Here is a 13,522-nt window from a genome sequence, read left to right as displayed (position 1 = left end):
ATGACTAGGTGAAACTTTTCACACATAAGTTCACCTTCAATAGTAAAAGTATGAAGAACATTCTGGAAGGAACTGTACAGGCCTGTGGGTAGGGAGACTAGCTCTGTCACTGTGTAGGAATTACTCAGCAGCCTGCACAGGAGAGGATAGGGGCATAGATGTAGGCTTTGGCCTGCAGCCAGGTCAGCATAACTGCCCTGTGCCCCTGGCTTCTCCGGGGCCCCATGCTATATGAGTGAAGGGTCAAACGTTTTTTCCTGTTAGGCACAGGAAAGCTGGGAAACAGGCCCGAGTGCCTGTGTTCCCTGGCTTGAGGACTGTTCTTCCCTCTTAATTGTGTAAAAGGTGTCTGATAGGTATGACTTCAGGATTTTCCCTTAAGAAACCAAGGAAGCTTGTGCTTTCTATGTTAGTTAGGTGGAAATAGCTAAATCTAACTTCAAAATAAACACAAGTGGTCCCTGTATTTTAAAGTTCATATTTCCTTCTTCCTCAGTGTTTGGGAAGACAACCAGAGTTGGCAAAACTGCCAGTCTGCTTGGGGCGGGGGGGCTGGAAACCTATGGCAAGGTCTCAGCACAGGCCCTTCTCGGAGCCTATACAGTACCCAGGAGGCCCTGCATGGCAGTGCTGTACCTGCTCAACTACAGCTGCTCTATCAGGTGCTGCATTTCAAGCAGGACTGGGGATGGGACGGGTGACTGTCAATGTTTTTAAAAAATTTTTATTTATATTTTACAGAGAGGAAGGGAGAGGGATAGAGAGTTAGAAACATCGATGAGAGAGAAACATCGATCAGCTGCCTCCTGTACACCCCCTACTGGGGATGTGCCTGCAACCCAGGTACATGCCCTTGACCAGAATGGAACCTGGGACCCTTCAGTCCGCAGGCTGATGCTCTATCCACTGAGCCAAACTGTTTAGGGCAACTCTGTCAATTTTACCGCCATAATGGAGCCCCCCATGCCCACCCTCTGAGGCCAAAACAAAAAGGACTGCCTGACACCCAGGTTTTATTGTTTCCACTTTATTGCTCAAGTGTAGAACTTGAGGTGAGCCTGGACCTTCAGCAACGTGCAGAGAAGAGGCTGAGGGGGGTGGGGATGGGGACACAACCTGGTTGAGAAGAGAAATAGGTTGGAGAGGAAAATACTGGAAGGGGATACAGGGGGTGGTCACCATGACACCAGAAGACAGCATCAACCACACCATCTGGGTGAGGAAGGGAATGGAGAAGTAATGGGCACAACAGTGGTTTTTCCCATGCCCCTAGCACCCACATGGAGTTTACATGTTTGGAAATGGACAGGGAGGAGGAAAGGGGGAGGAAAATGGCTGCCCAAGGAGGTATCCTCTCCACCCTGATTTCACATCCAACCCCACATCCCTACTAACATCCTTCTACCATTTGAAAAACAGGCATAGCAAAAAGAAGCAAAATAAATTAACATTCTGATGTGTGTGTGGACATCCATTCATATGTAATGGGAGAAGGAGGAGGGGAAGAGGGGATGAAAACACCTAAAATGATACCCCACCTCAACCCCCCAGTCTACTCCTCCTTTCCCCCTTCCCCCAAAGCCATCATCCAACCAGATAGAAAAATAAAGGTCTAATTCACTCAAATTTCTTCAGTTTTTACAAAACAAACAGGGTGGAGCAGAGAAGGGAGCAGGGGAAGCAGGCAGCTGCAGAAATAGGGCTGGGAGAGGCTATGCTTCCGTCTCCACCTGAGGTTGGCTCCCTGCCACATCCTTTGGCTCGTCCTTCATTTCTGCATCAGTGTGACGGTCTCCTGCAGCTATTGCTGCCTTGGCCTGCAAAAAGAAAGAGGATGAATTCCAGCTCTCATTTAGCTAGTCACCTGATGAGAAGGCTGACTTTTATTTCATGTCCTCAACTCTTGCCTGCCTGCACTCATCTGGTCTGGTGCCACACACCTAGCACCCTGTCACCATGTATATAGTCTGTACCCACAAATACTCATTCCCTAAGTAAAAACACATATACATTAACTTCTAGCAGAATCACATCAACACAGTTCCCTTTCTAGATATGTCCTAAAGATACACCTGCACAAAACTATGAATTTATAAAATCATTCACTGCAATACTGTTTAGTCTGTACTTGTCCACCATGGTAGCTACTACATGTGGCTACTGAGCACTTTAAATTGGCTAGCTCAAATTGATGTGTTTTAAGTCTAACATACATATTGGATTTTGATGAATTAGTTTGAAAATATATAAATGCAATTTTCAAACATGTTTAATATTTAGATAAATTGGGTCAACGAAATAGTATTAAAATTAATTTCACCTGTTTCTTTTTAACATAGCTAATGGAAAATTTAAAAATTATTTATGGCCTGCATATTTCTACAGGACAATGCTGGTCTAGAACACCGAAGACTGGAGACAGGGAGTGGGGTCAGTGAGATATGATGTATCTATGCAGTGGCATACTATATAAGCATAAGGAAGGATGTGAAAGCTCTTTTGGCTGTAGATGTAAAGTAAGTATTCAAGTATGATGATAAGAAAGCATAGTCCAGAAAATAGAGCATGTTACTTTTTATTAGGAAAAAGGGAGAAAACATCAATGTATCTGGTTGTACATGTACTGAACATACTGGAACGATACAAGAACTGGTAATATCAGTTGCTTTTGGATGGTGGGAGGCTTTTTACTACACTTTCTTTTGTACAATTTGAAGCATGTAAATGTATTACTACTTTAAAATAGATGTTTAAAACCTGTGTTTTAAAAAGGCAGAGAGAACTTACGTTGGAAAGCACACTCAGCACCAACTCCTGGCCTCTAAGGCTTGCAAGTGGGTTTCCAGCCCTGACCAATGAGGAGCGCTGGCCCCGCCAGCAGGGGTTCTCACTGAGGAACACCCACACGACTGCTCCAGGGATGAGGGCCACTTCTGGTTGCCAGAACTGGCACAGACAATCACAAAGAGCCCACAACAGCTGGGTTGGGCAGAGGGACGAGGAAATGAGATGGGCAAATAGAGACATTACTCGTCCCTGTGTCTGTCCTGATCCTCACCTTGTTCTCTTCCTCAGCGAGCCTCTCAAACATATTGGCATAGAGCTTCTTCTCCCGTGCAAGCTGCTTGCGGATCCGCTGATGGCAGACAGCCAGCTGGGCCTTAGCGGCTTTGTTGCTGGGGTAGAGCTGCAGGACCTTCTGGAAGTCAGCCCGTGCCAAGTCAAAGTCATTCACTGCCAGGTGGGCCTCTCCCCGGCGGAAAAGGCCCTTCTCATTGTTGCTCTCCAGCTCCAAGGCCTAATGATGAGGGAGGAAGCAACAGTGAGACCTCAGCTACTGTAGTTTATCTGGCTAAGACTGGGTTCCAGAGGATGATGGAGAATGGAAACCGCTGGCTCTACTCCAGAAAGAATGAGTCTTGGAGCATTAAATGGAAAAGACCAAGGTCTAGGGAAGAACCTCATTTAGTCCAAGAGGCAGAGAGGGAAGAGAGGTCTTCAGATGGGAGAAGGACCTCTGACAACATTTCCATTCTCTTTAGAATAAAGCAAGTATGTAAGAGGGAAAAGCTAAGAACCAGGGTGAACAAAACACTTAAGCAGCTCTTACCATCCAGTGTTTCCTTCCATCTCTGGGTCAACTGCCTCCCACCACTGAAGCCAAGGCACTTGCTTCTCCTATCTCCTGCCTCTGGGCCTTAATCTCTGAGCTCCCAATGTTCCACCCTGCTTACTCCTACCCTAGTCACTGAGGGCAAGATTCAGACATGCTGGCAGCTCACCCCAACCTTGCCTGTGAATGTTGCTCCCATGTCTGCTTTAAAGGGGCCTCACCTTGTTACAGCTTTCAATGGCAGCTGTGAAGGCCTGTAGTTTCAGATGACACATGGCCAGGTTGAGATGGGAGGCCAGCCGAAGGGCCCGTGCCTTTTGTGCTTCCTCATCAGAGAAACTGGACTCGTATTCCAGCCAGGACACAATCTTCTTGTACTGCAGCAAAGCTTGCTTGTACTTGCCTTCCTAGAATGGGAAGGAGGTTCAGGCATACAGCACAGATCCAGTGGCATCAGGCTGTCATACCTGGCAGACACCAGTGGGCCTCTGGGCCTAAGAGAGTCCTGCCCACCCATGACCCCCTCCCCCTCCCCCCCGCCAGCAAGACCAGCTGGCTCAGATACACTCAGTGAAGACTGCAGGTGCCACTTGTCTACTCCCTGCCAGAAGATGACCTCAGCCATCGGGGGAAGGGTATCCTCTGGACCATGGCTGCCGGCTCACCTTGAAGTACACAGTGCCCCGCTCTTTCACTATGGTGCTTTGTTCCAGCTTCTCCTCTGAATTCATCTCCCAAGACTCCTTGGCCTGCCGTCCCCCAAGGAAGAAACACAACTGTCAGTTACCCCAGAGAATCACTTGCAGGGTGGGAACTGACTCCAGGATAGGGAAGGCCTTGAGTAAACTCACCTTCTCAAAACTCTTGAGCTGGATTTCGTATTTCAGGTCAGCATTTGGTGGGATTTGGAACTTTTCTTTCCCAACACTGCCAAAAGCATAGCTGTGGGGACAAAAACAAAACAAACAAAAAAAGCTCTAGGTTATCTCAGCAACATTTAACCTGCTCCACGGAAAAGGCTTTATTATCTGTTTCCTGGAAGTACCTCCCCATCCCTTGAAACCTGGTTCAAATGTTTCCTATTTAGCAAAATCTTCCCTGACGTCTTTACACAATCAGTTGGTCTCTTAGTATCTTACATACCCTTGGAATAACTCATACTACATACTGGCATGATTACGAATTTAAATGGCATCTCACTGAAAAATGAGTCAATAGATGGCAGGAACAATGTCTCTCAATACCTAGGAATTTCCAGCATTGTGTCTGGCACAGAGTAGGTGTGTTTCAATAAATGTCATTTATGAGTGAAGGAATTCATGGGAGATGGAAATCTTGATGTCAGTAGAGAGAGTTGCCCTAGCTGGTTAGGCTCAGTGGATAGAGCACTGAACTGCAGACTGGAAGGTCCCAGGTTCGATTCCAGTCAAAGGGACATGCTCAAGTTGCGGGCTTAATCCCCAGTAGGCCCCCTGGCTGCAGGAGGCAGCCAGTCAATGATACTTTCTCATCATTGATGTTTCCATCTCTCACTCTCTTCCTATCTGAAATCAATTAAAAAAAAATACATACATATATATATAAATAAATAAAGAAGAGAGAGAGCCTGTAGCAGCCATGACTGAAAAGATTACATTCTGATCCAAGGAGATGTGGACAATTGTGGCCACATTCCTAAATACAGCAAAGAGATCATAATGGCCTATGTTTGGTGTGCCCAGAGGCATCGTGAACACTAATGAAGCTGTGGGGGTAGTGAACACATGCAGAGGAAAGGATACACATCGCCAGTTATACGACTCACTGTGGACATGTAGATCTCTGACCTTGGTTCACCCACCTCCTCTACAAAGTGCCCATTCCTCACCTGGGCTTGAGGTGCACAATGGAATGTTCTCCTTTTTCCATGTGCTGAATGGCTTTCTCCAGCCCACAAGGCAGATCCAGACTCTCACCCTCGCCGATCTCAAAGTGGAGCTCCCGCTGATCAAAAATCTGGTCCTTGTAGTACCCTTCCAGTGCGACTGGCATGCAAGAGAGGCAATGTACCAGGTGTGTGAGTGGGCAGGTGATTGAAGAAGGATGCTATGAGCCTAACTCTTATTACCGCATCACTTCTTGCCCCCAGAATGCCCTGGCTGTGTTCTCAGACTTGAGGGGATAATTAAGAAGATATGCCCAATTGTCATTTTATAGACAAGAAAAGAGGATCAGGGAAAGGAAGTGACTTGCCCAAAGCCACCCAGAGACTAAGTATCAGAAACCAAATTAAAACCAGACTACCGTCTCACCCTCTACAATAGCACCCTCATTGGGCTTGGCATAGCCTTCGCCCCGAGTCCGTATTCTCCGGATGATTCCACCATCTTCCTCTTCTGTCAGGTCCTCTCCCTTGAACTCAAATAACTCCACCTGTGGGGAAAGATGTAAGGTGACACAACTCCTTTCAGCACTAACTCATCAACAGTGATATACAACTTTTATTCAGAAGAGTCCCTAGTAACTGCTAGACTAGGTCAGCCACACTAGGAGTGGACAAAGTGACACTTTTGCTTAGTTGTCAAGATCTGCTCTAGGTGTTAACTTTGGTAGAGGCAGGCCACAGAGATTAACCTGAGGAGATCAATCTATTTACTACCTGATCCACATAGTAAGGATATGTTCCAGACAATCCTAACTTGGTTAATTGAGATGCCCAATCTGACAGGCATTAGAAATGACCCAACATCTCCCAGTAATTTTCTGAACATTCTCCAAGTGTTAGTGGCCATTAGGGCTCAACTACCTTCAGACTGAATGGTGTCAAGTGAAAACGTCCCTCACTATCTTGACCCATGGAGGGAGGCATCTCTCCCCACCTCTGATCTCTAGGTGCCAATTCTATACTGTCATTCATAACTGCATGCAGATTCTGACCTCCAGACTCATTTCAGTTAAAGTTATACCCCATCTCCTATGGGCACTGCTTTTGAGATAAACATGTCTCAACCCATTATCCTGCTTCGAGTTTGAAAAAGGATTCGTGGCCACCTCTTCCCACCTGAAATCTCCATCACAGCCCACATTCTGGTAGCAGTAAGCTATGTGCATTTCTCTTTTCCCCTTAAAGGCCAGGCCCTCAGGTTTGGCTACATTGTCTCTAAGCAGCAGGAAGGACTGGAGGGCAGCCAGACCCTGAGCTGAGATAACGCTGGCTCTTTGCCTTGCTCTCTGGCCGGACATTTACCTCAAACACAAGTGTGGCATTGGAAGGGATCTTCGGAGGGCTACCTGCCAACCCGTAGGCATAGTCTGGTTTGCAGGTGATGCGACATACTTCTCCCACCTTCATGGTTGCTACAGCAATGTCCCAAGCCTTGATGACCTCCCCTGTAGGTACAGAGAGCAAACAGGTCCTCCTTGGTAGGGACGTGACTCAGGGCTCAGTGGCCTCAGAATCCATTCCAAGGGGAAGCTGGACAATCTTTTGAAATGGGACCAGAAAGGTAGAAAACTTGATTGCAACCAATGCTGTCGTCCTAGGCCTCTTAAAACAAACAAACAAAAAGACAACAACACACACTCAACTCTAGAACAAAGGAGTTTAAGAAACAGAGCGGTTCACTCCTGAAGAGGAAGTGAGGTATTCAGAGGTGATCAGGGGAAAAGAGAGAGGAATCAATACAGTTACAGGACAGTGGAAGAAAAAGGAGTAACAATAACAACAAAATCAACAGTCTGTAATATACCATTCCTCCTTAAGCTTCTGAAAATATGTTTTACACTCGTAACAGCTTACACCCTCCTCAAAGCCTATCTACCAAGCCTAGGTTTTGCCTACCTTTTCCCAGGTCAAAGGAGAATTTGTCTTTGCGGTCCAGACTGGAGTCAAACTTGGTACCGTCTAATAGCCAGCCAGTGTAGTGAACGAAGACTCGGTCCCCAATCATGGGCATCTCTGTGCCCATGCCCTCTCGCTTGATGACCTGGGAAGAAGGGGGAGAAGGTGAATCCCCAGAGATAGGGGTAGAAAGAAGCAAAAAACTGCCTGCACACCCCTGACAGGAACATAGAGGTCTTCTGCCTCCTTATGAATAGATTCAAAGGACCAATCCTCAAAGGATTCTGATACCAAGCTTGGCTAGAAGCCAACTGACCTCCCAATCTTTCTTGAGGTGTGATATGACTTGGTTTGAAAAACTGGAGACACTCAAACTCTCTAAATCTTATTTGTAAAGTAGTGATGATAATCCCTTTCTGAGTTGTTGGAGGATTAAATTGGTAAAATTTATAGCAGCAGCAAAGAAGTATTTATGCTCTGTTTTCTCATTCTTTCTAAATGCCAGTGACCATCAGATCAAGGTCTGATTTGGATATAAGGAGAGGAATATGAGAAATGAAAAGTCCAAAAGATTAAAAGGAATATACCAGACTAGAGGCCTGGCGCACAAAATTTGTGCATGGACACAGTCCCTAGGCCTGGCCTGCGATCAGGGCCATCTTCAGGCTGCTGGCAACTGGCCCCACTCCCCGCCACAATCCACTCCTGGTTCCCTGGCTGCCATCGGGTGATTGGAGCCTGCTGGCTGGGGAAAAGGATTGAGGGGGTGTCTGGCAGGCCCAGATCAGGCCTACGGGCTGGGGGCAGCTCCTGCGTTGAGCATTTGCCCTCTGGTGGTCAGTGTGCATCATAGCGACTGGTTGTTCTGTTGAACGGTCAATTTGCATATTACCCTTTTATTATATAGGATTACAGATGAGTACAGGTGTCAGGCCCTAAACTGTGACTCAGAACATGGGCATTCCAAACTGGTAGGCTGGTTTAAGTCCTCCATTTCTGGGCTAAGGGTATTTCCCAGGAATTCATAAGTCTCTGCTTCTCTTCCTTAACATTTAGAAAAGGTCCCTCCATGGGCAACCTGGTAGGTGTTTTCACTGTCCTCTTAAGGAAAATTTCCAAGATAGAATGGACAAGGGATAAAGGAGTAGAAAAGTTAAGGGAAAGGAGTGGAGGATAAAAGGGGAACTGACCCTTCCTTGTAGAAATCAACAGGACACTGGAGAGATAAGGGGAAGCCACATGCCCACTGGGAGAGCAGCTTGAGATTCCAAGATCTAGAATGCATTTCTGGACTAGGTAGGGGCTGGGCTCCTGGAGGTCTGTCCAGGAGCACACGCGCGCGGGTGGGGACACACACACACACACACACACACACGTGGCGTTAGGCGGTGGGCATGAGATCCGGGCTAGGATTTCGCTATCCTGGACTCCGCAGAACCTGCTCTGAACCACCGGTGGTTGTCCTGACCCAGGTCAAGTTGCCTTGCTCCCCGAGTCCCTGACACCACCTTTACTCGGGCTATTTGCAGTTGGCGGTTACACTGCACCAGGCTCCCAAGCAAAGCACCTCCTCTCGGTACCACACCCCACACCCCAAGCCCCAAATCAGGAAAGGCGGGGGATCCGAGGTGGGAGGGGAACTACAGGTCCCGGCATGCACCGCTCCCTGGTTTTCCCGAGGCTTGCGGGAGGGGGACAGCATGGCTGAGCGGGTGACCTAGCTAAGTCCCAACCTTTAGAAAGGGGTTAATGAGAGGGCGGAGGGCGCCAGAACCTTCCTCGCGGCCAGGCCCAGGCACGAAGTTGCACACAAGCCTCTCGGTCAGGAAATAACTCTTGTAACCCGCTTCAAGTCCCCGCTAACTAATTGCTAGCGCTAGTAGGCGAGTTCTCGCACCACCACCGACGAAGGCGGCCATAGGCCTTCCCGGCTGCTGCAGGCAGGGAAGGAGCTAGAAATGAGGTGAGGGAGGGGCGGCGTGGCTGCCCAGGGCCCCCGAGCTTCTGCTCGCGTGCACCGCCGCGCCCCATTCCTCCCGCTTCTCCCCGCCCCCTCCCCGCGGCACGCGCACGCCGGAGTTGGCGCTGCAGGGCCGGGGGCCTGAGCCCCGACTACAGGCTTCCAAGGGGGCCGGAAAATGGTCCAGGGCAGGGCCGCGCACCTAGGCCACCCCCTTCCGAGCCCGCGGCCGCCCTCTCACTCCAAACTACGCAGCCCAGTCCAGGAAGGCGTTGCAACCAGTCGGTGGCTGCACGACCACTCAACGACTGTCGGGAGAGGCTGCAGGGGCGGCCGTCCCCTCCCCTCCGCCCCCTGTGGCCCCTGTGCCCGGCCGGGGGCTTCCAGGCGCGGTGGGAGGGCGGCTGCGAGGGGGCTCGGCGGCCCCCGGCGGCCCCGGTTCCCCGGCGCCTCCCGCCCTCACCTTCAGCACGCCTTCATCCTGCTTGGGGCTGATGTCCACTCCTTCGATTCGCAGCGGCGCGGACGGCGCTCCGGTCTCGGCCGCCTTCATCTCCTCGGCGGTCATAGCCGCTCCGTGCGCCGTTTACTCAGGGAGCTGGGTCTTGGGCGCGCGCCAAACCCTCTCGGCCGCCGGCCTGTCTGCACGGGGCTGCGGGCGCCGGCTCGCGGGCTCCGACCTGCGATCTGGTCCGCTGCGCGAGCCCTCCGCCTCCTGCGCTCGCGGGTCGCAGCGAGTCCGGCGGGGGAGCGGGAGGAGGTGGGTACCGAGCGGCCGCTGGAGCGATTGGTCCCACCCCACCGCGGAGGGAGGGGCTGGGAGGAGCCGGGGCGGGAGCGAGAGACGAAGCGGGTGGGGGTGGAGAAGTTTCTGGAGACGGCGGCGGCGGAGCCGGTTCCAGTGCTGTGGGCGCAGTTTCCTCCTGCTGGCGACCGGGTCCGCGGCCCCTACTCCTGGGACCCTCGGGCTCTGGGGACCGGCCTTCCCCCAGCCACACGCTCTCCCTCGGCCTCCCTCGGCCGCTTCCCGATCTAACCGGATTCTTCCAGAGCCTTCTCGATGCCCCTACATCACTCAGTCCCTAGCCTGCCACCCAGATCCGTCCTGTACTCTGCAGCCCGCCGCGCGGTGTGTGCAGAGCTGCGTAGCGGCTGTGAGTGGCAGCGCGTCGGTCTCCCCGGGACCGTAGGCGCGCATATTCATAAATGCCGACCGTAAACACTAGACGGCAAGGCCTCTCCGTGCTCACTGGGCGTGCACACTCAACGAAATGGGGAACACGTCAGGAAGGGAAGCGGGGGAGTGGCCGGGAATAAGCAGCGCTTACCCCAAATGCACAGAATTGGGCGAGAGCAGCCTCGACTTCCCCAGAGCCCGGAAGATGTGCGGCCTTCAGTTCTTCACACCGCGTGGAGTAGCCGATTTGCAAGAAACGACCCGCTGAGCTAAGGATTCTTACACCGGGGCCATATTTAATGGTCTGTCCGGGACAATAATAAAACTGCTCTTTCGGTTAATACTTAAAAACAGAAATGGTTTCAGCTCACGAAAAAAGTCATTCCATTTTACGAAAGACCTGTGGCAAGGTATATTTTCTCAATACTTGATTCCCAAGTGTTTATCAACTGCCTGTGGAGTGCAGAGCATCTGTGTGGTGGGTCAAAGCTCTGCAATACCTAGTTACCCGAACAATAGCTTTTCGACCAAAAGATCCTTCTGGAGAGGGTCTTAATTTTGCTCAGAACTTAACCCGTTTATCTTTTATTGAGTGCTTATTTTTAAATTATTTTAAATCCTCACTCGAGGATATTTTTTCCATTGATTTTTAGGGTGGACCGGAGGGGGAGAGACAGAGAGAAACATCTAATGTGAGAGATGTACATGGGTAGGTTGCCTCCCGCATGAGCCCCAATGGGGCAGAGGATGGAGCCTGCAACTGAGGTATGTGCCCTTGACCGGAATCGAACCCAAGACCTTCAGTCCACTGGCCAGTGCTCTGTCTATTGAGCCAGACCAGCTAGGGCTTAATCCCAGTTTACTGTTGCCTGGTGAGTGATATAAAATAATCATTGGCTATTATGAATTTGTATTCCAATAATAATAATAATAAAACTTTATTTTGAGCCCTGGCTCTGGACCTGGCACTTGGCTATTGTACACAAACTGTCCCATTTAGATAGGTAATCATAAAGGCAGTTACAGATAAAATTTCAGTAATTTAATGTAATTTAATAATTCATCATAGTTCTTCCTGATCAAACTTTACTGGAAAGAGATGCAGAAGAAATGAAACTGTCTTCTCCAGCAATTTACAGCAAATGAGTTTAGCCACAACTATAACATTTCTTATTAGATGACTGAGGAGACCCTGGGAGGATACTGGGGGAGAAGATTGACTCACTAGGGGTAAATCTATTTATTTTCTACACTTTCCTTAGTAGGGTAAGAAGGAAGTAACAGTGCCCCAACCCTCTAAGACTCCAGGAGACAGGGAAGGAGGGCAGGGTGCTTGGCTTGCCTGTTTGGCAGTTATTTTGTTGTTGGCTTATGAACCTGCTTATTCTCAACATGTGCTGGTTTCTTTCAATGCTAGGGCCACTGGGTTTATTTGGAAGAACAAGTTAGGGTAGAAGAGAAAAGTTCACTTTTAAAGTAATGCTTTTCTGAACATATTTCTTCATTGGAAGCAAATAGCATAAGTCTGTGTCTTTTACTTCCTGTCAGCACGCATTAATCAAGTACTTAAGCTGTGCTTGTCATTGTATAAACACACAATAGCAGTAGAACAAGCATATGCATTGGGTCGCCCATGTACTAACCATTTGATTTGGGGCAGGTTATGGGGATAGTAACATCTGTTGATGAGAGTAGTTGTGATGGTTAAAGAGGAAGAAACGTATGTCAGCTCTCTAGCATGGTGTGGTAAGTGCAATAGTGGAGATGGGAACAAAGTGCTAAGAATGCAAACATCTGTAAGAGAGGGGAAAGACAAGATTGGAGGGGAAGGGGAAGGATAAGAGGGAAAGGTTTCTAGCAAAAAAGTTCTTTCCCCATTCAGTGAGTGAGTAGCTGCGGGGGCTGGGAGATGGGGTGGGGAGTGAGGGGCAGTAGGCGTTGGGGTTCTTCAATCTCAGAGCAGGATCTTAGTGTTTCTAGATTTTTTTTTCTGGTTATTTATGTTATATTCTTCCAATTGTAAAATTTAACAGATATGCAGTGTAGAACGTGTACAGATGTTCTGTACTCTCCCTCCTCTTCCTAACCCCTTCCTCCCACCCACTGTTTGAATTACTTTTCTCATCAAAGATATTTAACAATGTAATTATTTTCATTCAGTATCATTCAGTCATGTAAAATCCTTCCGAAAATTTCCCCTTTTGCTGGAGAAAGAGAGCACACTTAAAAAAAATCATCCACCATACTCTGCAGATGACTCATGCTACGGTTAGAAATTTTATTGCCAAAATGAGCCGTCCTGAGCTCATCTTCCTAATGCAAGGGCCATCTTTCACACATGAAAACCCCTTGTTTTTTAAAGTTGCTATTTTTTCTTCTTAGACTGCCAGTGCTATTAAATATTTAAAAAATTATATAATATTTGGATCATTTAAAAAAATGAGAGATAAGAATGTGTGTATGTATATACATGTAAACACATGTTATGTAAAACACCAATGTAATAAACCTTGGTAATATACCACCCAAGCTAGGAATTAGAACATTACCATTATGATTTATGTCAAAAATGTAATACCAAAGCACTGGCTGGTGTGGCTCAGTTAGTTGGAGCATCGTCCAAAATGAGGAGTTCGATTTCTGTTTAGGGCACATATCCAAAACTTCTTCTTTTCCAATTTGGATGCCTTTTATTTCTTCTTCTTGTCTGATTACTATGGCTAGCACTTCTAGTACGATGTCAAGCAGGAGTGGTGAAAGTGGGCATCCCTGTCTTGTTCCTGTTCTTAGACGAAATGGTTTTAGTTTTTGCCCATTGAGTATGACGTTGGCTGTAGGTTTGTCATATATGACCTTTATCATGTTGGGATGTGCTCGATCTCTTTGCTGAGAGTTTTTACCAAAAATGGGTGGTGGATTTTGTCAAAGGCTTTCTCTGTGTCTATTGATATG

The 13,522-nt window shown here is 48.5% G+C and overlaps 1 protein-coding gene across 2 annotated transcripts; it reads right to left on the bottom strand.

Moving 5' to 3' along the window:
• Nucleotides 1-792: 792 nt before the first annotated feature.
• FKBP4 (FKBP prolyl isomerase 4) lies at nt 793-10,188 on the bottom strand. 2 transcript variants are annotated; one of them, XM_081084255.1, is made up of 11 exons: nt 9,857-10,188; nt 7,434-7,578; nt 6,840-6,982; nt 5,905-6,025; nt 5,481-5,637; nt 4,465-4,555; nt 4,279-4,362; nt 3,835-4,020; nt 3,059-3,298; nt 1,731-1,817; nt 793-1,116 (listed from the first exon to the last, which is right to left on the bottom strand). In XM_081084255.1, the coding sequence occupies exons 1-11, from the start codon at nt 9,959-9,961 to the stop codon at nt 880-882; spliced, it is 1,596 nt and encodes a 531-aa protein (XP_080940381.1). In that variant the 5' UTR covers nt 9,962-10,188; the 3' UTR covers nt 793-879. The 2 variants fall into 2 exon arrangements, with proteins under 2 accessions (XP_080940381.1, XP_080940382.1); XM_081084256.1 differs by lacking the exon at nt 793-1,116 and having other exon boundaries at nt 1,562-1,817.
• Nucleotides 10,189-13,522: the final 3,334 nt, after the last annotated feature.

Source organism: Myotis nattereri, assembly GCF_964212035.1.
Source record: "Myotis nattereri genome assembly, chromosome: 2".
Lineage (NCBI taxonomy): Eukaryota > Metazoa > Chordata > Mammalia > Chiroptera > Vespertilionidae > Myotis > Myotis nattereri.
Note: the sequence above shows the minus strand (reverse complement) of the source record. Positions and strands in the feature narration are given on the sequence as shown.